Source organism: Macaca mulatta, chromosome X (genome assembly GCF_049350105.2).
Source record: "Macaca mulatta isolate MMU2019108-1 chromosome X, T2T-MMU8v2.0, whole genome shotgun sequence".
In the NCBI taxonomy this organism is placed as follows: domain Eukaryota; kingdom Metazoa; phylum Chordata; class Mammalia; order Primates; family Cercopithecidae; genus Macaca; species Macaca mulatta.
Genome location: NC_133426.1, coordinates 115,215,957 through 115,242,069, shown reverse-complemented (window position 1 = coordinate 115,242,069; position 26,113 = coordinate 115,215,957). Strand labels below are relative to the sequence as shown.

The following is a 26,113-nucleotide window of genomic DNA, read 5'->3' as shown; positions in this document are numbered from 1 at the left end:
TCATTTTAACCTCAAAAAAATATGTGAGATAGGTGCTACTGCCTCCCTTTTTTCAAAGAGGAAATTAAGGCTCAAAGATTACTATTTTGCTGAAAGTTACACATCTACCAGTCAGATTCCAGGTCAGACTTCAGAGGCCAACCTCTTGAAGACTCTGTATAAGACCTCTACAAAGTCCACAAAACGTGTGAGGAGAAATACCAGAAGAGAATGAGATTTTACGTATATTTATTCTAGGGTCTTGGACTGGAATCAGAGGTATCATTATGAATCCATGATTTCAACATATATAAAGAGGGACTTCAAGAAATTGATATAGAAACAGGCATGTGTGCATATATACATATATTTCCTAGTTCTGCCTGTTGACAGGGCCTAGAAGCAATGACACCTCAGTAGCAATAAGCATGCCAAGCACCCAGATCTTGGTTTCTACATACCATTCTCCAATAAAAAGAATCAGAGCTCCTTAGAGAAAAGATCCTGATTCCAGAATTGGAGCAAGGAAATTAAAAAATGAGTCTGGAGGCCGGGTGCAGTGGCTCACACCTGTAATCCCAGCACTTTGGGAGGCCAAGGCGGGCAGATCACGAGGTCAGGAGTTCGAGACCCTCCTGGCTAACATGGTGAAACCCTGTCTCTACTAAAAATACAAAAAATTAGCTGGGCATGGTAGCGGGCGCCTGTAGTCCCAGCTATTTGGGAGGCTGAGGAAGGAGAATGGCGTAAACACGGAGGCGGAGCTTGCAGTGAGCCGAGATCATCGGGCCCCTGCACACCAGCCTGGGTGACAGAGCAAGATTTCGTCTCAAAAAAAAAAAAAAAAATAGAATCTGGAACATCTGTGGTGCCAGAAAGTAAGAGGGTGCTTAAAAAATGATGGAGACACGTTGAAAGGACACAGGAGCCAATTCGAAGGGGCTCCTGTTGGCCAAATCTGGGTTTCAGCAAAAACAAAAAGTAGTAAGAGCATAATTCATTACAACCTATAGAATAAAACAAATATTCATTAAGTCCATACTACTATAAACAGCTGAGTAAATAAATATATACATTAAGAGTAGAGGGCCGGGCGCGGTGGCTCAAGCCTGTAATCCCAGCACTTTGGGAGGCCGAGACGGGCGGATCACGAGGTCAGGAGATCGAGACCATCCTGGTTAACACGGTGAAACCCCGTCTCTACTAAAAATACAAGAAAATTAGCCGGGCGAGGTGGCGGGTGCCTGTTGTCCCAGCTACTCGGGAGGCTGAGGCAGGAGAATGGCGTGAACCCAGGGAGGCGGAGCTTGCAGTGAGCCGAGATCGGGCTACTGCACTCCAGCCTGGGGCACAGAGCAAGACTCCGTCTCAAAAAAAAAAAAAAAAAGAAAAGAAAAAAAAAAAAAGAGTAGAGAAGAGGGCGGGGCACGGTGGCTCAAGCCTGTAATCCCAGCACTTTGGGAGGCCGAGACGGGCAGATCACGAGGTCAGGAGATCAAGACCATCCTGGTTAACACAGTGAAACCCCGACTCTACTAAAAAATACAAAAAACCAGCCGGGCGAGGTGGCGCGCACCTGTAGTCCCAGCTGCTCGGGAGGCTGAGGCAGGAGAATGGCGTAAACCCAGGAGGTGGAGCTTGCAGTGAGCTGAGATTTGGCCACTGCACTCCAGCCTGGGCCACAGAGCGAGACTCCGTCTCAAAAAAAGAAAAAAAAAAAAGAGTAGAGAAGAGAAAGTTTTTTATTACAGTATAATTCAATCAATTAATAAATGTAAAAATATTGAAAATTGAAATCAATGTCTGGCAAATGTCACAACAATAATTTATTCAAGCCGGAATCATCAACATATGCTAAAATTAGTAGGCAAATATATGATGAGAAACAGGATACTTACGCTGTCTCACAATATTGCCCTGCATAGTCTCACTTTGTAATTACAAAAGAAAAAATAGTGACTTTATAGTGAATAAACCTAGCAGACACCATCTTAACCAAGCTTTCAGGGATGTAAAGAGTCTCATGCCTTACATGTACAAACATCAAAAGGTAAATAAAAACACAGGAAAACATACAAACTCTTACACTGCCACGGGACAGATACATACATAGATATATGCATAAGACTAAAGACATATATACACAGTTAGTGAATAAAATTGGATATGATAGGTAGGCAAATTAGTACAAAAAAAGAACAAAACTAAATTAAGCATGTTAAGTAAAGTGTGTTACCATATACACATACCCAGTTGTTTCACAATAGACATGCTCCTGAAAAGTTTGGTGTATTTAAAATTAATGCAGTAACTGGGTAATTAAATAATCATAAGGCAAATCTTCCCTCAAAACAAATCATCTGTCACAAATTATAGTAGTTACATAAGTTGAAATGTTTACATATTGTGATTACATAAAATCATAAAACCTTCAACAGCATTTGCTTTTAGATTGCTTTTAAATAATCTCACTCTATATAGACACAGATACAGAGGTCAAACTCTGATCTTTTTATTCTAGGCCCAAAGCTACTTCCATTACACCATGCTGCTTCTCCTAACATCAGCAGGAAGACATGTAACCTCCATTATCATTTCCATTTCACCTCTTGTGTCCAAAAAAGGTGGCGGAGATCCAAATACTTTACATACCAGTAAATCTCTACAGACCACATACAAAGTAGGCAGTATAGGACAGTCATTAAGAGCAAAGATTCTAGAGTCAAACTGCCTGGATTCAAATTTTCCAGCTTCAAAAGTTACTACCTACGTGATTGGATTTCTGGGAATGTATTCAACGTCTGTAATTTGTAGTTTTCTCATCTGTAAAGTGGGGATAATAATGGTATACGTCTCATACGTCCATTCTGAAGATTAAATATGATAATGTGTATTATCATATTAGTACAGTGCCTGGCACATAGTAAACACTCATTATGCTATCTATAATAATAATGATGACGATTATGACAAATTTTTCCTATGGAGCAATATACTTCATAGAAGATGAAGTGTTTCATGGCTACAAACAACACTCCTACCCTTGATAAATTCGTGCCGCTGGTCACAAGGAAGACAGTACGTTTAAAGTAAAGAAAAATATCCAATCTACTTCACAGAAAACAACTTACTAACTACGTAAAATAGAACTAACACAATTTTACATACTACCCACATCCACAAATCTAAGTGCATATCCCACTGACAGTGAATCAGTACAGGTATAATTACCTTCACATAAAAATGTTATTTCTATCACTAGAAATTATATTTCCAACTTAAAACTGTCTTCTCTTATTACTAACCTTTTGGCATAGCAGTTACTTTATTCCACCTAATGAATGCTCTACCTAAAAAAAAAAAATCTTCCACATATTTGTGATGTACCAATTTGGCATGATTTCAGAGATAAAGAAATCGTTTATCTATAAAAGAGCAAAGCACTTTAAATAGCAACACTTTTGATATAAAAACCCCAATACTAGACTACTCCAGTCAATGACTAGCCCTACCACCATCCAGTTTTACTCTGGAAATGGTCACTAATATCGCCAGCACTAGTATGGAGAGCAAATATCATTCATATTTTTGAGCCTATTAAAATATTTATGTATGAACCAGGAAAAACAAACCCTTAGTTTTAATAGAGGCACAATATCCTAATGATAGGAAAAGGGGTATAAAATGTTCTTTAAAAATTATATAGGAGGAAAAGGGAAAGAGCTGTAATGACTTCATGAATACTCATTAGTTTAAGAATCCAAGAAAACAAGCTTGCTCTCAAGTTTTGTCAATAAAAAGAAATCTCATTGTTAACACAAATTGATTTAATATAAATTGATGTGTAGTGTTGCTATACATACCTGTATAGTTGTCATCTGATGCAAATTTGTTAAAAGTAACATCAAAAAATATATATATATATTTCATCAAACATCTACAAAATATTTGTCCCTGGGCCAAATGCCATAAACAGAGGGCAACAAGAAGATGTTTTTAAAATGAACTATTTTCAACAGCACAATTGTAGTTTTATCCAAGTCTGTAGCCCTACTGACTGGCTAAAGCTTACCCCCATTAAGATGCTCTGCATCAAAAAAGTATTTTAAAATCATTTGTCTACTTTGATGGAAGAAAATTATGGCATGCATATTAAAAATATTTGATATGCATGGTTTTTCAGCAAACCTGCTATTATAATTATGATGTGCTCAGAGTAATATGAAAGTTAGTTTTCATACACTACGTACACACCTTCCAAAGGATAGAAAGAGGACATGTGATTTGAGGCATGCTAAGTGCTATAGGGAAGCTAGACAGCTAACTTAAAAGTGGACCCAGATAAGCTGTAACATAGCAGCTGCTTATAAAGAATTGACAGTCACTCAACCATGTGGAGGCCTAACCCATGATCTCAAACAGTTTTTAAAACCATCCATAATAATCACTCAAATACATTTAAATAATTTGTCACACACTTATTCTTTAGAGGTTATATGAAATTAAAGATGATGGGCTTCAGGCTGCAGAACATTTTCTCTCACAAAGTCATTCATTTTTTAACATCTGTCCCTCATCCCCAATAGGACAGTGGGTGGACTACCCAGACACCTTTCTAAGAGATATACTGAGGTTTGAATTCTACATTCCTAAAACTGAATAGAGCTTTTTGCTGCCATTTCACATGTACATCCGCCCCCACTTTCCTTTAAACTGGAACACTGATTCTCCTTTGAAAAAGGAGTATTTTCCTTTGAATAGGTGATGGGCAAATTCTCAATTTGTTCAGGTGCCTTGGTGGGTTAAAAAAAAAAACAAACAAAAAACCCATAACTTAGAAAAAACAACAACAACAAAAAAGACGCAAAAGACCTGAAGCCTGAGACTTTACCTCACTCTTCTTGGTATGTTACCTTAGCATTTCACTTGTAAAAAGGATGTCAAAAAGGAAAAGCAGGTCAGTGGCTTGAATGACCTGAGGTGGGGGTAGGTTCATGTTGCTTAAGGAAAGAGCAAAGGGGAAGAACTTCACTGAGGCGCTAAACACTTTGATGGAAGCTGGATTTTCGAAGAGCCAAAGTATTAAACTAGAGACAAAATTTAAAGAGTGCGTGGGCTGGGTACAAGAAGTGAAAAGGTTAGTCGCCAGTCAGGGAAACACCCGAGGGTGGAGGGAGGGGAGGAAAAGTGTTAAATACCCATCAGAGCCTAGTGAGCCGTTAATTAGTGTCCTCCACTTCTGACTTTGCTCTTGCCCCCAGAGCAGCTAGCTGCAGGGAAGCAAACAGCACTATTTTTAAGCACTTAAACCTCTCCCTTGCACTTCAGAAGGCTTGAGTTACCCGTGTTGCAAATAACGTTTCTTCCTAAACATGAGAAAGCAAATTTGAATTCCCTAGTCAAGGCCGAAAGGAACATAAAGGGACCACAAAAAAAAAAAAAGGTAATTTCAGCGTGAAAGAGCTATGATGGACGCGGGGGAGGGGAGGGAGGACTTACCGCAGCCTCTGCAGGCTGCCCCCAAAGACTCAGGGCCAGTAAGAACAAGCCGGCAGCCTGGCTGACTCCACGCAGTTTCATTCTTCTCCGGCTCCCGCAGCTCCTTCAGCACCCGCACGAAATTCCCGGCTGGCTCTAACCAATTGACATAATCTTGAGGGTTTATATGGAGAGAGCTAGAGCCGGAGAGGGACAGTGAGGCTTGGGTGAAGAGAAAGAAGCTTTTTAAGAATGGAAGAAAAAAAAAGAAGAAGAAGAAGAAGGAGCTACTCTTCCTTCCCCTCTCCCCTCCCCAAAGCCGGTCTCTGAGAACTTTTCCCTTCTGTCCAGACTTACAAACTTTTTCTTCACTCAGTTCCTACAGGTCTACTTTCCTCCCTCTCTTCCCCCTGAACGGCCCCCCTCCTCACCAGCACAAGGGAATTTGAGTATCACTCCGCCACAGTTTTAACTGCACCAGCAACCTGCGAGGGAGTGACGCTCAGTTATTTGGGGGAGGGAAACTTCCAGACTAGTTGACTGAGCACCATGAGTCCAACCGGGAAGCTTTTCTGTTCGTTCATTTGCACCTTCCTTTGATACTACTTTTCTAGGCTCAGTCCACCAAAGCCAATTACAAATAGACCTAAACTGGGACTATTTTTTTTAGCGGATGGATCTCAGAGGGGGCCGTGCTTTTTATTGTTAATCATTAGAAACAAATTTTGGTCGCTGCTCCCTGAGCTGCTGGTCTTCTTTACTTTCCAGCGGCTCACAGAACAGAGAGTTTCTGTATACAAGCAGAAGATGTGAAAATATTGGGAATAAATAAAGTATATGCTTATAAACAAGTAAGAAAATAAACAAGTATATGTGCGTGAATACTTTATGTGTGTTATATACATATAAGATTTGGTAGCATTCAGCAGGTATTGGTAATGACTCTATGGTATAATGTTATTCTAATACAGCTGTATCTCTTTGTTTAGCTTCATTGAATGCCATAATTAATGCCTCTTATATTAAGCTAATGTAAAAGGTATTGACTCATTGTAGTTGTGTTGCAGAAATATTTAGGGCAGGGAATTAAATAACTTTAGTGCAGTGTTTCTTAGAATTAATACAAACACTTAATTGGAAATATTTAAATAGAGTTGATGGCAGCTGAATCGATATCTCCCAAATAAAGTAGACTTGAATGGTCCTTTGATAATTCTGATATATAGATTTTTTTAAGTGACAGAAGGATCAGAAAATACTTTCTGCGAACTCCTTGGAGAATCTTCAAGAATTTGATGAAGAATTCTTCACAACATTTCTATCTCCCTAGAATTAACCACTTTAGAGTATTTCAAGGTTTTGGATCTACTTCACGAGGGCCCACTCATCCTTAGGTTCTGCTTAGCTCAGAGTTGATTTACAACTCCAGAAACTGTCTCCCCTTCCCAAGAGCCTAGTGTACAGTCAATTTGAATCAGTGTTGTATGCATTTGGGCATGTGTGCAAGGGCACTTTCGGGCCCATCTGTCTATGTGGGAATAGTATGCTTATGTCTCTTTATGTGTAACTTAACAGTAAAGTTGAAAGTATATGATGCACAGTTGTTTAGGTGTTAGCGTACAGGTCTCTAAGGGGTTGTGTGTGAAGCTGTGGAGATACTTAGGGCTGTTGTGTGGAAAGGTGCCTGAAAGTGAGAAAGACTACCGGCTGCCCAAGGTAGGGGGGATGATTGACAGCAGACAGCCCCGCCCCTTTCCCCTCCATTCCTTCCTCTCCTGCTGCATGGAACTGTCTCCTGACTGCTGCAAGTTGTAACGGGCACCGCTGAGCCTGTTTCCCTTTGGGGCACTTCTTATCTAGAAGCTGTGTTTAGTTTCTTCCAAACTGGGCTACTTCGTCCACCTACTCTGTTCTGACTAAGGAAACAGCCTCTAAGCATCAGCAGAGCCCCGATGAGCCTGGGCCGCGGAGCCGCTTAGCAGTCTCCCGGGACCCAGCTCCGGAGGAGCCGCAAGCATGCACCCTGGGTGAGCTGTTGCTGCCCCGAGCTCCCCTCCTCTTTCTTACTTCGGGTTACTTTGCCAGGCCGGGACTGTACTTGTACTTCTGTCACTGCAGAGAAAGTGGGAGCAGGCATCCAAAAGGGTACGGGGGGCTACAGGCAGCCGCATGACCTCGAAGCCTAAAGAGCCCATAGCACTCACCGTCCCTCCCGTTTCAGGTTGTGGCTGCTCCTGGTTACGTTGTGCCTGACGGAGGAACTGGCAGGAGCGGTGAGTCTCTTCTCACGACCCTTTTCCCTCCCCCTCCTTTGACCCTCTCACCATGCCCATCTCTAGTATTTATGTTAGGGGGTTGCAGAGAGTTTCACCGCGAGACGGAGTCCTCACCACTCCCCTTTTTAGTGGGACTTAATGAGATTCTTGAAGAGGAATAGCACGGTGTCAAGTCAGTGTTTTCGGGACCAAGGTATCTTCCAAAACTTCGTAAAGGGTAGGGAAAACAAAAGTGGAAGACACAAGATGCACACATTTCTGAGCCTCTTCCCCAGACGACTTAAGATGACTAGCATCTGATGCCTTCCTCTGCATCAATCTCCGCGGCAGAAGAAACATAATTTTCCCTGGTCTTCAGGAACTTGAGTTGGCACACTAGTTTGAGAGTGGGAGGAGAGCACAAGGAGTGGAACTTGAAAGTGCCCCAGATACTATGGAAATGAACCTTCAGTACATGCTTAGAGTCCTTTGACAGTACCAGGTGACATCTGGATTCTTTAACTACCTGAATTGAACTGATACCACTAGGTGATGTTCAATTTCTGTCTGACGTGTCCTCTTACTCGTTTTCTGCATCACCAGAAAGTTAAAAGTTAAAGCTGTTATAACAGAAAAAAAAAAATCTAAGTTAACATTTCATAGGCTGTTTAGATGTCATCTATCAAATCAACTAGGGACTGCAGATAAAGAAATTTCTGAAGACATTTGGTCAAGGAAAGTTTAATGGGTCCCAGAAAGTAGAGAAATCTCCAGTGGAATTACTAGGATAATTTCACAAAGATGGAGTGACCGAAATAATCAAACATGCTGCAGTTTTCCAGTTTCACTAGCTACTTACGCTGACAGAAATACAAACTGTTGAGTTTGAATATGAAGTTGTTCAGTTGTTGAGTACTGTTTCACTGCTGTATTTTTTTTAAAAAGTTTAATGATACCCAAAGCCATTCACTATATAGATGACTGATGAATATATATTCCAAATATTTATCTTGAGGGTTTTGATCGTTTTAACTGATTGGCTCTACTTTTTAATATTTTAAATATTTTTAAATACTATTATAGAGCCATACTTAATTCAACCTAATAAATCACCCAATGCGTTTATGAAAAAATGGATTATTTTATCTTGGCATATGATGTCTTTAAGAAAATACCAGAGTGAAGTGATTTCTCTTATAAAGAGAGAATGATGCCAGAAAACTTGAATACTAACATCTTGTGACCCCTTAACTCAACATCAGTTCCTATGTAAGTAAATTCTTGACTTCGTAAGCAAAGATATTGATCTAAAACTCTGTGTACTTCTCCATCTTATTCCTTCAATATACAAGTTTAGTTATGTATTACCTTCAGGCTCAATACTACATTAATTGAAAATGCCAGGACTTGATTAGTTAACAATTCATCCAGGAATCTTGCCACTTGTAAGTGTCATGCTTGGGCAGAATACCCTCAAGCGAAACATTTATTTTTAGACTCTGGCTGATTTTATTCAGTGTACTTTTGGGAAAAACACTACAGATCATTCCAGATAGCTGAAGACTTCACAAGCACTGCATCCTGTTACTTAATACCTTTAAAAACCACTTTAATGCTTGCAATTCTTTCAAGTATTGAAATGAGTCTCCAAAATTAAGCACTGCTTTGGTTTATGAGTTTTAGACTCTGTCTCATTGTTTTATGATGTTACCTGCTATGTCAGTGTCATTGACCATGGTAAGTCTAAAATAGACCTTGAGCTCCGCAGAGAATACTTTATTTTTTGGCTTATTTAACTACAGAGCCACTTCCTTCACTTGTTGTTTACTTATGCACAATATATTTGACATTGTAAAGCTATTTTTTTCACTTTTGGGGAAAATGACAAATATAAAGAGAGTCACAGAATAAGTTATCAGAAGATGATTTTTCTGAAGGGATGTTTTGTTTTTTCTTTTACACACTTTGCACTGGATTCTCATCTGTACGGGCTGGTTCTCATCTTCTACACTCAATTCCAGTTTATCCTCGTGAGTTTGTTGTGTTTTTCACCCTTTGGATTGTTTTAAACATTCAAATTCTGTGTGCCATGTTTGACTAATATTAATGAAAATAGTTATTAAAAATAGATTGTCAAGAACTATGTTGCATTTTGCTACGACAAAGTCTCTTTACTGTGATAATTAAGTTGCCAATAATATTGGCAAGCATTTAAAGATTGGGTCATTTAGGGGCTTTTGGGTTCTTCCTTTTCCCGAGTTTACAAAGCACGTCTATATAAAGTAAAGGAAAACTAAATGTTAAAATCCATGTTAAAGAATGAGCTTCCATTAAATTTATTTTAAAGGAGTAATGATCTTCATTCAGGTGAAATATTTGCACAATTTATCTGCATAAAATAGAGTCTAGGATCTCAGAACATCCATAATTGTCTTTGGCTATTAAGCTCCTAACTACCTAAGGGGCTGTGCTAGACTGAGCACAGCATGCAAAGATTTATTTAAACATAGTTCCTAACTCTCTAGGAATTTGCTTTCTCAGACAATGGTGGTCATTATGTTACTTAGAAGATAGAATGCTTAATGATAACTTATTATCTACATGTACTTGCATTGTGTTAGAGAAAAGTCTAGAAAGATACAAATCTCACCATCAGTCAACATATCTAGGAAAAAATATATATCCCGAAATAGTCAGATCCTTATGTTTTCTTCACACTTTGCCCCCTCCAAATGAGCTGTCAGGAAAAAGTCTAATACAATCAAGCATACTTAAAGTCAAAAGCCTAGGGGGATACTTATTTGGGTTGGGAGGAGGGTAAGGAGAGAAAACATTTCTATTGTCCCTTCTGCAAAGAACATAGGTAAAATGCCTTTAGCTGCACTCAAATCAAGGTCTAATAGAAATATCAACTTCTTTCTTTAAAGTTGTAACATACCCAGGTAGGTCCTTTCTGTTGTGATTTTCAGTCTTACAGCAGTCATCAAAATATGAATATTATGTAAAGGGAGTTCAGAGACGGAGACAATCTCTTCCTGTTCTAAAGATCAAGAGGAATATTTGCATTTTCTGGGGCTGTGTCTCTATAAATCCTTAGAGTACTCTTCTACTTTACCTGCTAGCAAATATCCTATATCAGCTAGCTATGAAAAATCACAACATATAATATACATGTGTGTATGTGTGTATATAAATATATAATATGTATATATATCTTGGGATGACTAAGGATACTGATAGAAATGTATGAGGACATTATCAAGTAAATCGTCAAGTGGCTGTAAATACCTAATCCATAGATGATAATACATTTACATTATTTACAGGTCAAATTCAAATATATTTTAAGATAAAAGAGGAGGGGATAATAGATATTATTATCTAAAGTGTTACTAAGGAAGCAAATATATAACCATATCAAAAATTGTTTTATTACGTATTTTAATGATTGTATTTCAATGTAATCAGTTTCCATTGTAATCCCATGTATTTCATTGTATAATTCTAAAACTAGCAGGGTGCGGTGGTGTGTGCCTGTAGTCCCAGCTACTTAGGAGGAGGCTGAGGCAGGAGGATTGCTTGAGACCAGAAGTTTGAGGGTGTGACATGCCATCATCGTGCCTGTGAATAGCCACTGTACTCCGCCCTGGGCAGCAGAGTGAAACCCTGTCTCAAAAAGAAAAAAAAATAGTATTCTAAAAATGAGTGTGTAGGTTTCACTAGACTGCCAATGTATGACATTAAAAAAGTACCTCTAGTTCAAGAAAATTGGTTTTACAAAAGCAGTCACTTTCTAATGTTTGTTCAGGCATGGGGGGAATTGTGTTGGCTCTAAGTGGCAACAATCTTTTAATTTTTAAGCATAGTTCAGAGTCTTCAGTAAACATGCTCATATATTCTGTAAGCTCATAATCAAGTCATATGACTGGAGTAAAGTATACTGTTTCCCTTATTATCTCATTAACAGAATAAAACTGATTGACCTCAGTTATTAATATTGGTTTTTATTTGCCTGAATCATATGGATTATTTCATAATTTTACCACAGGTGCGATTGTGGCACACCACAGCCTCAAGCAATCCACCTGCCTCAGCCTCCTGAGTAGCTGGGACTATAGGCACACACCATAGCTCCCTGTTAGAATAATCTTAAAAGTATGGCTGGGTGCAGTGGCTCATGCCTGTAATCCCAGCAGTTTGGGAGGCCAAGGTAGGTGGAGTGCTTGAGCTCATGAGTTCGAGACCAGCCTAGGCAACATAGTGAAACCCCGTCTCTACAAAAATTACCAAAATTAGCTGGGCATGGCAGTGCATGTCTATAGTCCTATCTACTGGGAGGCTGAGGTGGGAGGATGGCTTGAGCCCAGGAGTTAGAGGTTGTAGGTGAGCTGAGATTGTGACACTGCACTACAGCCTGAGCAATAGAGCTAGACCTTGTCTCAAAAAAAAGAAAAAGAAAAAGAAAAGAAAAAACAGTATACAGTAATATACTTGGAGTATAGACTTGTCTTATGCTGTATAGGTGACAAGACATACACACATAAAAAGAACATCGTGGGATAACATCAGGCTATATTAAACTATCAAGTTCCTTTATATCTGCCTGAATGTCCCAGTGAGGCAGATCATAGGGCTTTTACTTGTTTTAAAGTCTAATTAAATGCTCAAGGGAAAATGGTAATGGGAAAATTAGCTAAGAGCAATTATCAACTCTCTTACTTTCTTAATCTATCCCTTTCCTAGGGTTTCAATTTTTCTTCTATAAACAATATTGAATTCTCCTCCATTACAACAGTGAATTTAAAAATAATCATTTTCTTTAATAACTCTAACATCTTCAATTGCATTACCCCCAAGTTTCTGGGTATTGTCTAGTCTTCATCACCAACCACTTACCCTTCAACCTATTACAGTCTCAACTGAGTCTACTCCAGGAAAACAGCCCTCTTTCAAGCTTCTAATGGCTGCCTAATTACCAAACCCAATGGCTTATTTGCAGTCCCCATTCTATCTGACTTCACTGTGTTATCTGACATTTCCCAGTCACTCAGATACTTCTTTTTCCCCTTGTTTTTTGTTTTGTTTTGTTTTGTTTTTTGTTTTTTTGTTTGAGACGGAGTCTCACTCTGTCACCCAGGCTGGAGTGCAGTGGCACAATCTTGGCTCACTGCAACCTCCACCTCCCAGGTTCAAGTGATTCTCCTGCCTCAGCCTCTTGAGTAGCTGGGACTACAGGTGCCCACCATTCACCCAGCTAATTTTTGTATTTTGAGTAGAGATGGGGTTTCTCTGTGTTAGCCAGGCTGGTCTTGAACTCCTGACCTCAGGTGATCCACCTGCCTCAGCCTCCCAAAGTGCTGGAATTACAGGCATGAGCCACCACACCTGACCTCCTTTTGTTTTTTAAGACATTATACCTCACTAGGGAGCTGGTAATAATCCTGAAATAAATAATCTCGAATCCCATAATTCTAAATGTCAAAATCCTGAAAGACCAAAATCTCAAAAATATTCTGGAAAAAGTAATTTTAAAAATTATTTAAAAGATATTTACTTACATTTTTAAAAGGATAGTTGTTTGAGAAACATAAAACACAACAGAACACTCCAAAGGTCACTTTACATAATAAAATGGACAACAATAACATACATAGTTTTGTACAGATAAACACTTAGTATGTACTAGTGATAGTCACATGTGTATGACAGTTATAAGTAGTTGAACTGTATTCACAAAGAAATAGGTCAAAAGGAAAATGTATAAAGACATATCACTATGGTTGGTAATTGTGTGCATTCAGCTTTATAACCGTAGTCATCTGAAATACCTTGATGAACAACCAAAGTCTTTTGACAAGATAGATAAAAAACCACCATAGGTGACCACCATATATGCAATCATCCAAAGAGCCAAGATCTTGAGAAATTTTATCTTTCACAAATGTGGGTGTACAAAAAGACATCTCTTCATTCACTGAGGAAGTTTTCACATTTTTACATACACACACAATTCTTACACACAAAGTCAACATTGTGATAATACACTTTCATGGAGTCAAATTTCTGCTGTCCAAGGCAACAGAAGAAAAGCCTGCCCCAGCTGTCAGAGAGAGACCAATTTGCCTTCTGTATTTGTTCTCTCCCAGCCCCTAGCCTATTGGATGGTGCCCACCCACATTGAGGGCAGATCTTCCCCAGCTTGTCCACTGGGAGTCATACATGAATCTCCTTTGGAAACACCCTCACAGACACACCCAAAATAATACGTTACCGGGTTTCTAGGTATTCCTTAATCCAGTCAAATTGACACCTAAAATTAAGTCTGCAAGTCCACCCCTTGTCAACTTGGCACCCATTATGCATCTCCTTAAACCATACTTAATTTCTGAATAAAGACAATGACAAGGAAATAGTTCCATCTCACATGATGCAACTAACATGGCACAACTATCCCACTTGCAACCAAAAACACACTTCCCCAGAAATCAGTTTTCAGGATTTCAACATTTGGGATTGTAATCTTTCAGTATTGTGATTTTCAGGATTTTAAATGTCAAAGATTTTAGACTCTAGGGATTTAGACTTTAGGGATTTTGATCTTTGGGATTTCAACATTTGGGATTATGGCATTCACGATTGTGTCTTTTGGGATTATGACACACTTGCCTCACTAGTTCTCCTTATACTTCTCTCATCTTTTTATTTATGCTATTCATTCAACAAATATTTATTGAGCAACAACTATATTCCAGATGATATGCCAGTCCCTAGTGACACAGTGGTGAATAAGTTAGCCATGAACTTTGCTGTTATGGAATTTATAATCTTTATCACTCTCTTGTCCTAAAATGATGGGATTTTTCCAAAACTTAATTCTTTACTGTCTTCTTGCCTCAATGGTTTTAACTATGCCTCCTATACAGTGATGATTATCAAATTTATATCCCCAACCAAGACATCTCTTTTGAGCTCTAAATCTATATTTCCAATTGCCTACTAAGCCCTCGTACCTGTCTCTCAATGAGTTGATATATACAAAACACTTAAAACAGTGCCTGGAGTTTAATATAGGCACTCAACCAGAGCCAGCTATTATTATTTTTATTTCCCCAAATACAGTATATTTAAAGGTGAAATTGTTTTCTTCTCCTTCCCATGACACTCCAACCAGTTGTGATCTTTTTTATTTTTGTTAAATGTCATCATCATCCACCAAGTTTCAGCAAGAAGCTACAGAATCAGCCATCAGCTCTCATTATTTCCAAAATTCTCACCAAGTTTTGATAATTTTACCAAAAATCTATAGAATCTGGCGTTTTGTTCATATTCTGTTGGCTTCAAACTTCATACATCAGTGGCCTCCTAACTGGTTTTTCTACCTCCTGACTCCATCCTTATCTCTACATTGCCACCAGAGTTATTTTACTAACAACAAACTCAGTTATGTTATCTTCTGATTTAATACCTTTATTGGTTTCTTGTTTCTTCCAGGATAAAATGCATACTACTTGGTTTGGCACATTTAAGGGCTTTCATTTTCTGGCCCAACTACTTTTCTAGCCTCATGTCGGTGTGTTTCTTCCTACCAGTCCTTCTTTCCAAACTCATGGTGTATATTACACTTCATTCAGACTGAACTTCTCACCATTCCCAAACCACTTTATGTTCTTTCACATCTCTTTGCTCCTGGATATGCAGTCCCTCTCTCTGGAATATCCTTTTCTATTGTTTCTGCTTTCTTTTCTATCTAGTGAACTCCTACTCAATCCTTAATACCCAGACCAAATGTAATTTTCTTTATGAAACAGTTCAGTTCCAGACCTCTTCAGAATGAATTTATTCTTCCTTCTGTGCTTCCAGGGAGCTTTGGGCCTCTTTGGTAGCACGTCCATGTGGTGGTAAGATTCCTATGCTTATATGACTATGTTACATTCTTCAACCTTGTACTTAGGATGTCCAGGATACTGCCAGGCTGAGCATAAGTGATCAATAGATGACTTTCACATGAGTAAACATCTCCTAATGGCTCACAACAAACTGCCTTCTCCCTGTCTATCTTAAAAATTACTAATGTTAACTCCAATAACAATTGAATTTATGGAAAAATATCAACCCTGTTCAGTGATATAATGTTTAAGAGAAAGCACTCTAGAATCAGACTTTTGTCTAAATGCTGCCTCTGCCCTCTGACACTTCCTAGCTGTGTGACTTAGGATAACTCATTTTACCTTTCTGAGATTTAATTTTCTTTTCTCTTTGTGTTTCATTGAAATATTTGTTGAGATAATTGTAGATTCACATGCAGTTGTAAAAAATAGTACAGAGAGATCCTATGTACCCTTACCCAGTTTTTCCCTAGTTGTAATACTATAATATCACAACCCAGATACTGACATTGATAACATTCACTGATCTTATTTCATTTTCCTTGTACTCATTTATATGTGTGTATTTAGTTCTATATAATGTCCTCACAGGTGTAGGTTGGGATATCCATTGCCACACTCAAGATACCAAAGTCAACAAGGATCCCTCATGCTGTCCTTTTATAACCACATCCATATTCCTCCTCCAACAACATATATTGAGTTTTGACAAATGTGTACAGTTTTATAACTGTCTCCACAATTGTAATAAAAACATTTATTTCCCAGAAAGTTCCCTTACACTCTTTGCAGTCAATTCCCTCCCGCTCGTTCTGCACGCTAGGCATCCACTGATCTGCTTTCTATTATTGTAGTTTTGCCTTTTCTAGAATTTCATATAAATGTAATCAGCATAGTGCTTTTCAGATTTGTCCATGTTGTTATAAGTATCAGTAGTTCATTCCTTTTATTGCTGAGTAATAAAAGGAATGGATATATCACGCGTTAATTCTCTCTTCATCAGTCCATAGACGTTTAGGTTGTTTTCAGTTCCTCATTATTATGAGCAAAGCTATGAATATTCAAGTCCTCATGTGAACATGTTTTCATTTCTCTTGGGTAGGTATCCAGGAGTATGATTGCTCTATGGTAAGCACATATTTCATTTTGGATAGTTTCTAAGTCTATAGCTTCGTATTCACTGATTTTTCCTTCTTCGGAGTCTAATCTGATATTAATATCATCTGTGTGTTTTTTTTCATTTCAGATAATATATTTTTCATTTCTAGAAATTCCTTTTGGATTTTAAATTTTACAAACTTCCATTCTTCTCATCATCCTGGTCACATTTTCCTCTACCTTCTTGAAGCCATGAATCCTTTTTTTAACTTTTATTTTAGCCTCAGGGGTCACATGTGCAGATTTGTTACATAGGTAAACTCGTGTCACAGAAGTTTGTACAGATTATTTCATCACCCCAGTACTAAGCCTAGTACCCAATAATTATTTTTTCTGACCCTCTCCCTCCAAGGTTTAATTTTCTCATCAGCAGAAAAGGGATGATGATATTATACTCTATTCTTGAGGTATTATTGTGGATACTGTATGTGAACATGCCATGCACCAGGTAGGTGCTAAATTCCTCTCCCATCTTTCCACCCCCCCCAGTATCCTCAGAGAATTAAAAATCATTTCCCAGTTTTGACAACTGATGTATGATAAGATGAGAGAAAGGGAGATGTCAGAGAAGACTCTCTCATTTGCAGATTGTATGTCTAGAACAAACTTGTCCAACCTGTGGCCCAAGGGCCGCGTATGGCCCAGGACAGCTTTGAATGCGGCCCAACACAAATTGGTAAACTTTCTTAAAACATTACGAGATATATTTACTATTTTTTTTTTAGCTCATTAGCTATTGTTAGTATTACTGTATTTTATTTGTGGCCCAAGACAATTCTTTTCCTTCCAGTGTGGCTCAAGGAAACCAAAAAATTGAACATCCCTGGAGACAATTGCCATATTTCTCAGTTGTCCCCCTCATCTCTTTATACCAGTTTCACCACCAAAATAGTAACATATGTTTTCAAGTGTTTCAAGTTTACAAAGCACTTTATCATATATTATTTCGTTAGCTGCTCGAGACAATCCTGTGAGGGACAAATATTCTCATTCCAGAGAGATTAACTGATTTATCTAAGCTCACAAACCCAACAAATGGCAAAGTTACTGTGCTATCTCTTTAATTTAGGTTTTTTATCATCTCTTATCTGGACTTCCTACAGCAAACCTAACTGTTCCGTTTTCAGATTTCCACTGTCTCCTCATTGGCTTTCCTGATATCCATCCTCTCTGAAAGCAAAGAGCTTATTCTAAAACACAAATTGATCACACCACTCTAACATCTGTGGAAGCTACCTACACCCATAGGGTATCTGATCTGGCCCTGCCTACCCATCCAATTCCATCTCCTGTCTTGTCCTCGTGTAACTGATGTTTACGTCACAGTTATACTTGTGATGTTGGCTTAAACAGGACGTGCATATTCACTCCTGCTTCTCCTGCTTTTTTCATCCTCTGCCTTGCCTTCCTCCTGTCTATACAGATGGACATATTGTTCTTCTCTTAGGAAGTTAAGTTAGTATTTTTCTTAAGTCTCCTCTCCTTTTGTCCTTCTGTTTCTCACTGTTTTTTCTTCCCTTCAGCTAATATTTATTTAGTGACTACTATGTGCCAAGCATTGTGGTAGACCCCACTGTGGGAAGAACTATGTCAAGTACTAAGCCACCGTAGTCAGAGCACAGGGAGGGGGAAGAGGAAAGAGAGAGGTAGATCTTTGTGAGATGTGGATGGAGGATAGGAAAGAGTCAGACCTGTTCTGCGCTCTTACTTGCTCCGTAACTCCTCAGAGCATTTACCTAATACCTGTACTACCATGTATCTCTCTATGTGGGGTGTGATTGGCATTATAGTTGTTGCCGGCCACTTATTTTGTGTCCAGTACTCTAACAAACCCTTTATACATGGAGGACTCACTCCTGCAGCATATATCTGGTCCTTCCACATTTATCAAATGTAGGCAAGCCATGAGGTATGCGTCTATTCTCAAGCTTTCTGGGGGTTCTGTATTTAATTCTGGATGTCCATTTCCTGATTTTTTCCCCTTCTATTTCTTTATGAAGTGGTTACAAAATTAAAAGCTGTAACTTTAAAGCCAAATATTCCCAGGTTCAAACACAAACTCCCCTATTAACTATGGCCTTATGACAAATCATTAAATATATTATCAACTGTAAAATTATTACTATTGCAGTTATTATTTTCCCCTCATTCATTGTGATTGCCTCTCTACTAAAAATGGGTAGTGAGCCCATTTGGGTGACAATTTAGGAAAAAAAATGCTTAATTATTTGTTGAATTTGTTTTTCAAGTGTCCTAAGAGAAAAAGAGTTAGAATTTTTATTTTACTTGTTCCAGTTTCCCCAAAGCCACTTCTACCTCTGCTGCCCTACCTTTGTGATTTCCTTTAGAGAACTGCTTCCCAACTAAAGACTATGCCCAAAGGCACCACCCCAGGCATCTGTGAAGTCCCAGTTCCCCTTTGTCTAACAATAATAAGGTTAGTTTGCCATTATCTTTCAGTCTGGTTTGCTTGTATTGAGGGGGAGTTGGTGTTACTCAGTGGAAATTTCCCTGGTCATAAAGCTCTACAACATTTACCTCAGAAAGGCTTTCCCAGAATTGTCTGGGACCTCTGGCTCTGAGGCTGAATTGGTCTTTTGGGAGACAGATTTTTCTCTTGGGGAGGGAATAAATGTTACTGATATTTTTCCTTGCTCTGTACAACTTTGACTATTTTTCCGTACCCAAGGGAAGAGGATTGGCAAAGAAAATTTAAAATGACTAGATCTCTAAACTCTGTTTGTGAGTGTAGCAGATCCCTTAAAAACTGGAACAAACCTTAGATTTATGAGATTATATTGTCTTTTAGATGTGATTAAGTTGCATAGATACCATCTAGCACTGAGCATGCAACTAGATATCCAGAACATGCTCATAGATACTGATGTTGAGATTGCTGTTGATAACGAAGAAAAACGGGATACTCTATTATGACATTTTTCAAAATTTACAACAGTAGACCCCTTTTCCCCCAAACTAAATCTCATATGCCCTCCCCAAAAATATCGATGTATTTGTTAATAATTCAAAAATTTAACAGTAATTTATAAAGTCAGTAAGAAGGAAGAGCTTGAAATGAACATAAACATCTGAAACTGAGAGCTATAGAAGTCTTTGTGTGTGTGTGTGTGTGTGTGTGTTGCTCTGTCGCCTAGGTTGGAGAGCAGTGGCGCAATCTCGGCTCACCGCAACCTCCGCCTCTCAGGTTCAAACTATTCTCCTGCCTCAGCCTCCCAAGTAGCTGGGACTACAGGCACCCGTCACCAAGCCTGGCTAATTTTTTTGTATTTTTAGTAGAAACGGGGTTTCACCTTGTTAGCCAGGATGGGCTCAATCTCCTGACCTCGTGATCCACCCCATCAGCCTCCCAAAGTGCAGAGATTACCACCATGCCTGGCCTGAGAGCTATAGAAGTCTTAATCTCCAGTTTATTTCTGTTTATTTTATACAGTGTTGAGAAAATCCTGATGTAATAGTGAACATCATGGGGTGAGAGCTTTTTTGTCTTGCTATCTCAGGATGCTCTGCAGTTAAACAGAAATAGCAAGAAAACCTGTATTTCCAGGTCTGCACACATAATTCATGCTCTCTTTGTCTCTCTGTCTCTCTCCTCTCTCTCCTCTCTGTTACTCTCTCTCTCTCTCTCTCTCTCACACACACACACACACACACACACACACACACAGTTAACTGGACAGCACCCATTAATACAAACGGTGATGGTTTCCAATGTGTTAATGTTTGGTATGTAACCCATTTGAATGGTGCATGCTTTGTTTTATTACAGTTTTAAAATACGTTATTTTATTTATTTATTTATTTATTTATTTATTTAATGGATTTTTTTTTTGAGACAGAGTCTCACTCTGTCACCCAGGCTGGAGTGCAGTGGTGTGATCACCACTCATTGTAACCTCGACCTTCCCAGCTCAAGCGATCCTCCTGCCTCAGCCCCCGGAGTGATTGAGACTACAGGCGTGGTCCACCGTGGCCAGCTAATTTTTGCGTGTTTTGTGGAGATGGGGTTTTCACTTTGTTGCCGAGGCTGGTCTCAAACTCCGGGAACAGGCGATCTGCCCACCTTGGCCTCCTAAAATTCTGGGATTACAGGCATGAGTCACCCCGTATGGCCTAAAATATGTTTGTTTGTTTGTTTGTTTTTTTAACGAAATTAAAATCTGATATTGTGAAACTGCCAAAATTTCAAACAGCACAATTTTAGTTACTTCCACAGTTTCAATACACTGTATTATATGGTAATCAGTCATTAAACTCCATAAGACAGAATGAAGTGCTACAGATGGTGTAAGAAGGGAGAGGTCAATATGGATTGTAGTTAGGGAAGGTGTCACAGAGGTATGATTTATGCTGGGTCTTAAAGAAACATTAGAAAAAGAGTAATAAATATCTATATTATATATTCTAGATTTTCCAGGACATTCCTGATTTTGTGTTTTCTTCTGAAGAAAACTTCTGGAAAAACAAGTAAATACACAAATATATTTGTATTTATCTGGATTGATAACTTATCTTTGCTTTCGAAATGCAGCCCTATTAAATATTGGAGAGACAGGCTAATCAGAAAGCATAAATTAAAACATGTAGGAGGAATCAGAATGCGGCCACCCCATACAGAATCTTTGAGGACATTAGAAAAAGGCACTCCTTCCTCTAGGCAGTCATGGTTCCGTGCCATGCCACACTCATTGGTAAGCGTTGAGCAGGCTGGACTTCTGCCCCCATTTGCCCCATCAATCAGGTTTTCTTTTGCAATGAACCCTATGAATAATCATCATCTATTACAGGTCTAGCAGGAATTAACATGGTTGGGTGGAGGACAGTGAGAAGAGCTAAAGCACGGGATGATTATTACGGAGTAAAGGGAAACGACTGTGGACAGTTGGAACAGGGTCAGGCTATGGAGACCCTAACCTCAAGGCAGAGGGAAGAATTGGCTTTGATTGGGGATGTGGGTGTTGTTACAACTTCTTGAACAGGGGAAAGATAAAAGTGGTTAAGAGGGAAGAAACTAAAAGCAAAGACTGTGTTTAAAGGAAAACCTTTATTATAAAAAGACAGATTGTAGACTCTTGGTAAATATATCTATGTTACATATATAGGATACAGGGAGTTATATGTACAAGCAATTATCCCGCATAAGAACAATGAGCAAAAGACCTATGATCGTGTCAGTATTTCCCCCAAATAGCAATCAGTACAGTGCTTTGTAGGTGTCAGAAGTCAGAGGTATGTGCATTTAATAATCATGTTATTAATAATAAGAGTTTCCATTTGGAGAGCTGTTACTGTGAGTGCTGGAACAAGAATGTTAGATCGAGGTTTAAAACTGTTCTTTCTTTGCCATTCCTAGCTGTTTCTGCTTGAGGAAGTCATTTTAACTTTTCGTGTTCCATTGTTACATTTGTGAAAGAATGGGATTTACTTCATAGAGTTATTGAGATGCTTAAATGAGATAATGCACATAACACTCTTAGCACTACTCTTGGCACTCAACAAGTGTTAATTAAATCTTATTTGCTATTATTATTGTTGATGTTAGGGTCATTGTTAAGAACTTGATGCCAACCATTTGATTTCTGTCCATTGGAAGCACGTTTCTCACATTTAACTGGTCAATTGCCAAATCTATTTCTCACAGCACACAACATCACATAACATTTTGCCATGTAAATTTTCTATGTGTTTATTGCCATTTGTATAAGCATTCTTCCCTCAAAGGAAACTAAGAAGACAAAATTTGAAACTGACATAGTAGGTATCAAATTTAGTAAGATTTTCAGTTTTTGTTGTCTGAAGAATTAAAGACATCGCAAACTAAAGGCAAAAATATCATTTTCTGAGTTTTATATCTTAGTGAAGTGATGAGACTCTTCCAACAGTATATTCTGTGTCAGGGAGTTGCAGCTGCAAACCTTAAATTTCCAAATTCTTCTATTTTTCCATTCTGCCAAATCCCTTTATTGCACCCCAACCTAGGACTACTGGAAGAATGGAAGGCATAATGGTCATGTTAGAAGAGATCTGTAGCTTTCCCTGTTTTGACGTCCAGCACCTGTTTTGAGCCCTCAGCCTAAACTTTCCAGTCCTTGAAGCCATGAGAGTAGGTTGAGGCTCCCATTCAACCTAACAGCTAGGATAGCCAAAGGTGCTGAGATTGCTCCTTCTTTGTCCGTGGACTTGTAGTCTTCAGAGCATAAGTCAGCAGAGAAAAGATTTTTGACATAAAACATTGCATTTTAGAGTCAGATTGGCAGCAGTTCCTTTCTGGATTTGAAAGGAGTTCTCTATATATTTCTATGTGTATATTCCCCTGGAAGTTTGGTTATGCCCTTCCTGTATTCCTTCGAGAGTATGTGTTCATTTACGGATTTTTGTCTGTCCATTTGTTTTCCTTTTAGTGCTGTATTTTACTGTCTTTGTAACATTTTGAAACAGTTTCAAAATTACAGAATAGTTCCAAGTATGGTACAAATTTTTTCTTTCCTTTTTCTTTCGTTTTAGACAGAGTCCTGCTCTATTGCCCAGGCTGGAGTGAAGTGGCATAATCATAGCTCATTGCAGCCTGGAACTCCTGGGCTCAAGCGATCCATTCACCTCAGCCTCCTATATGGCTGGGCCTACAGGCATGCACCACCATGTCCAGCTAATTTTTTAAAAAAATTTTGTAGAAACAAGGTCTGGGTTTGTTGCCCAGGCTGGGAACTCCTGGGCTCAAGTGATCCTCCCACCTCAGCCTTCCTGAGTGCTGAGATTACAGGCATGAGTCACAGCATCCAGCCCATTTTTTTTTTAACCATTGGAGAATAAGTTGCCAATATGATGCCACATTACCCTCAAATACTTTAATGTGCATTCTTCAAACAAAGATGTTATGCTATGTAGTCATTTTTTCTATTTTAAAAATTAGTATGAAATACTTTAGGCAACAAAAAGCTATAATATCATTTATATAAATATGACATAAAGTAACACAATGAACACCTATATGACCATCACACTGCTTAAGAAGTAAAACACTGCCAATGCAAATGAAACCACTTATGTACCACTTCCATGGCCCCACCTCCACCGTCATAAATTTGGTGTATATCATTCGTTTCTAAACTGGGGCTCTTAAGTTAGTTTCAGGTAGGTCTATGAGCACCCTCAAATTGTGTGTAGAATTTGATGTGTATGTGGACTTTTCTGGGAAAAAGGTCCATAGCTTTAATGAGATTTACATGGATAAAGGTAAGCTGTGCAAAGTACCAGATTTCATGAAAAAATTGTCTACAGCTAGTGCATATAATTTTCTGCCACACATTTATTGCTTAGCTTTTTATATTCCAGCTTTCTCCCTAACCAGTTCATTGAGATTAATTTGTTAAAGTTCACTTCCTAATCACTAAATCCAATGGCTTCTTCTCATTGCTATCCTTACTGAACTACCTGCAGATTCTTACTCTTGGCTCACTTGTCCTTCTAGATTCTTTCCCTTCCCTTAGCTTCTGCACTCTCTTGATATTCCCCAGTCTCCTCATTTAAAAAATATAATGCCTAACTTATGTGGTTGTGAGAATTAGCTGTAATGTTCCTAAAGCACCTGATTGTTGTATGCGCTCAATAAATTTAGCTGTTATTAGCAATTAATTTTCATACCACTGTGTTGCATCTCATCATCTTCCAGCTCTTTATTCAAGGTGTTGCTAATGGACAGAGATCATGCCAAAAAGGCAGCCAGAAATTACTGCCTCAATGTCCTGCACTGCTGTTCATTAGCCTACTAGCAGCCTTATAACTACTAGTTGTTCCAGTTAGACAGTATCAGTAATCTGTAGCGTCTTCAGGAGAAAATCACTTAGGTAAAGACTAGTTAGCATTAAATTATATAGAGATATAAATTTAATTTCATCTCCTAAAGCTTGTAACACTATTGTCGGCCCGGTCACCTTTAAGGACCTCAGAAAGTAAAAATGTAGTTCTCCCCTACTTGTTTATTCAGCTTTTTGCTCATTCTGCTACTAAATAGACTGACAAATGAAAATGTCAACACTATTATGAAGGATACCTGCTTGTTTCAAGCTGGACTGGGGCCATTTATTCTGGATGGACCATTGAAGAGCCATATGACTTTCAATCACTATTTACTTGGAGCAGAATGAGAAAAAGGCCTTATACCAGTCCCCTGAGCCTGTCCTGTCCTGAATTGTGCCTTTATCTTTTCATGTCCACTATTAGATGCCAGTAACAGTGACATACTTTTGTTCATATTCATAATAGAATCCTACAGTATTTTAAAGCACAATCCTCTGAGAAGCACCAAGGCCCCTATTGAGGCTCAACTGCCTGGAGGAAAACAGACAAGCTTTGCCTTCTGTTGGGCAGAGTGCTTGACCTCCTAACTGCCATCCATTCTCTCAGGATAGGGTAGGTTATGCTGTCATAGCAAACAACTCCCCAAATCTCAGTAGCTTAAAATAACCTAAGTTTCTTCTTGTTTATGCTACATGTCCATAATGAGGCACCTGGGGGACATTACAGGGTCCTCACTCTAGGACCTAGATGGAGCAGCCACCATCTGGAACACTGCTTATTACCATGGCAGAAGGAGGTCTCACACTGCATCACCAATAAAATCTTATTCCTGGAAAGGATATGGCACTTTTTTCTCATATACCATTGGTCAGCTTTGATTGGGGCTAGTTAAGGGACATCAAGTATAATCCTACCATGTGCCCTGAAGGTGGAGAGCTGAAAATATTCAGTGAGCAGCCCTAATGACCCCCTTGCACAGTTAATGCACCCTGTAGAAAGACATCTCTGGTCTCTCTAGCCCTGCCTCTTTCCCTAGAACATCTTACTAAGTCATGTCCCTTCGATTTCACTCATCCTTGTTCCATTGCTCCTGCAGAAACCAAGGAACTTGTCAGTTTGGTAATTTTTGTGCATATTGCAGTCTGTATTGTTTAATGCAAGACCATGTTCTTTTTTTTGCTCAGTTTGAATTTTTTCTACCCCTTTGGTGTTCTTGCAGTTGTATGCTGTAGTGATGGACAAAGACATTAGCTTAGAACAATTTTGTTTCAATAAAATTATCTGTTTTTGACTTTTCCTGCCCTCCTGTGCTATTTAGTGTTATGGTAATAGAATAGCTATAATTCTGTGTTCCTTTGACCATAACAATGAGATTGAATGATTTACTTAAGTGTATGTAACAAGGTAGTATTAAAGGAGCCTGAACTAGAACTCAGGTTTTCTGACTCATAGACTGTTTTATATTTATTATGCCACATCCTATTATTTAAAAGGTCGTATAACTGACAGCAGTGTAATTTACTTCCAGAGACAATTGGTAAC

The 26,113-nt window shown here is 38.7% G+C and overlaps 2 protein-coding genes across 8 annotated transcripts in view; one reads left to right on the top strand and one right to left on the bottom strand.

Moving 5' to 3' along the window:
• The window catches only part of COL4A5 (collagen type IV alpha 5 chain), a 265,725-nt gene extending 259,650 nt beyond the window's left edge, over positions 1–6,075 (bottom strand). For 4 of the 6 annotated variants that reach the window (XM_028841868.2, XM_077988275.1, XM_077988276.1 and 1 more), the window contains exons 1-2: positions 5,815–5,899; positions 5,479–5,679 (exon numbers count right to left, since the gene is read on the bottom strand). In XM_028841868.2, the coding sequence (XP_028697701.2) occupies positions 5,479–5,559 (81 nt within the window). In that variant the 5' untranslated portion in view covers positions 5,560–5,679; positions 5,815–5,899. Of the gene's footprint in view, positions 1–5,478 lie in introns of all 6 variants that reach the window. The other 2 variants (XM_077988274.1, XM_077988273.1) reach the window with 2 other exon arrangements.
• Positions 6,076–7,200: 1,125 nt separating this feature from the next.
• Positions 7,201–26,113, top strand: part of COL4A6 (collagen type IV alpha 6 chain) — a 293,152-nt gene continuing 274,239 nt past the window's right edge. For both annotated transcript variants that reach the window (XM_001098448.5, XM_077988271.1), the window contains exons 1-2: positions 7,201–7,484; positions 7,679–7,730. In XM_001098448.5, the coding sequence (XP_001098448.2) occupies positions 7,474–7,484; positions 7,679–7,730 (63 nt within the window). In that variant the 5' untranslated portion in view covers positions 7,201–7,473. The remainder of the gene's footprint in view (positions 7,485–7,678; positions 7,731–26,113) is intronic.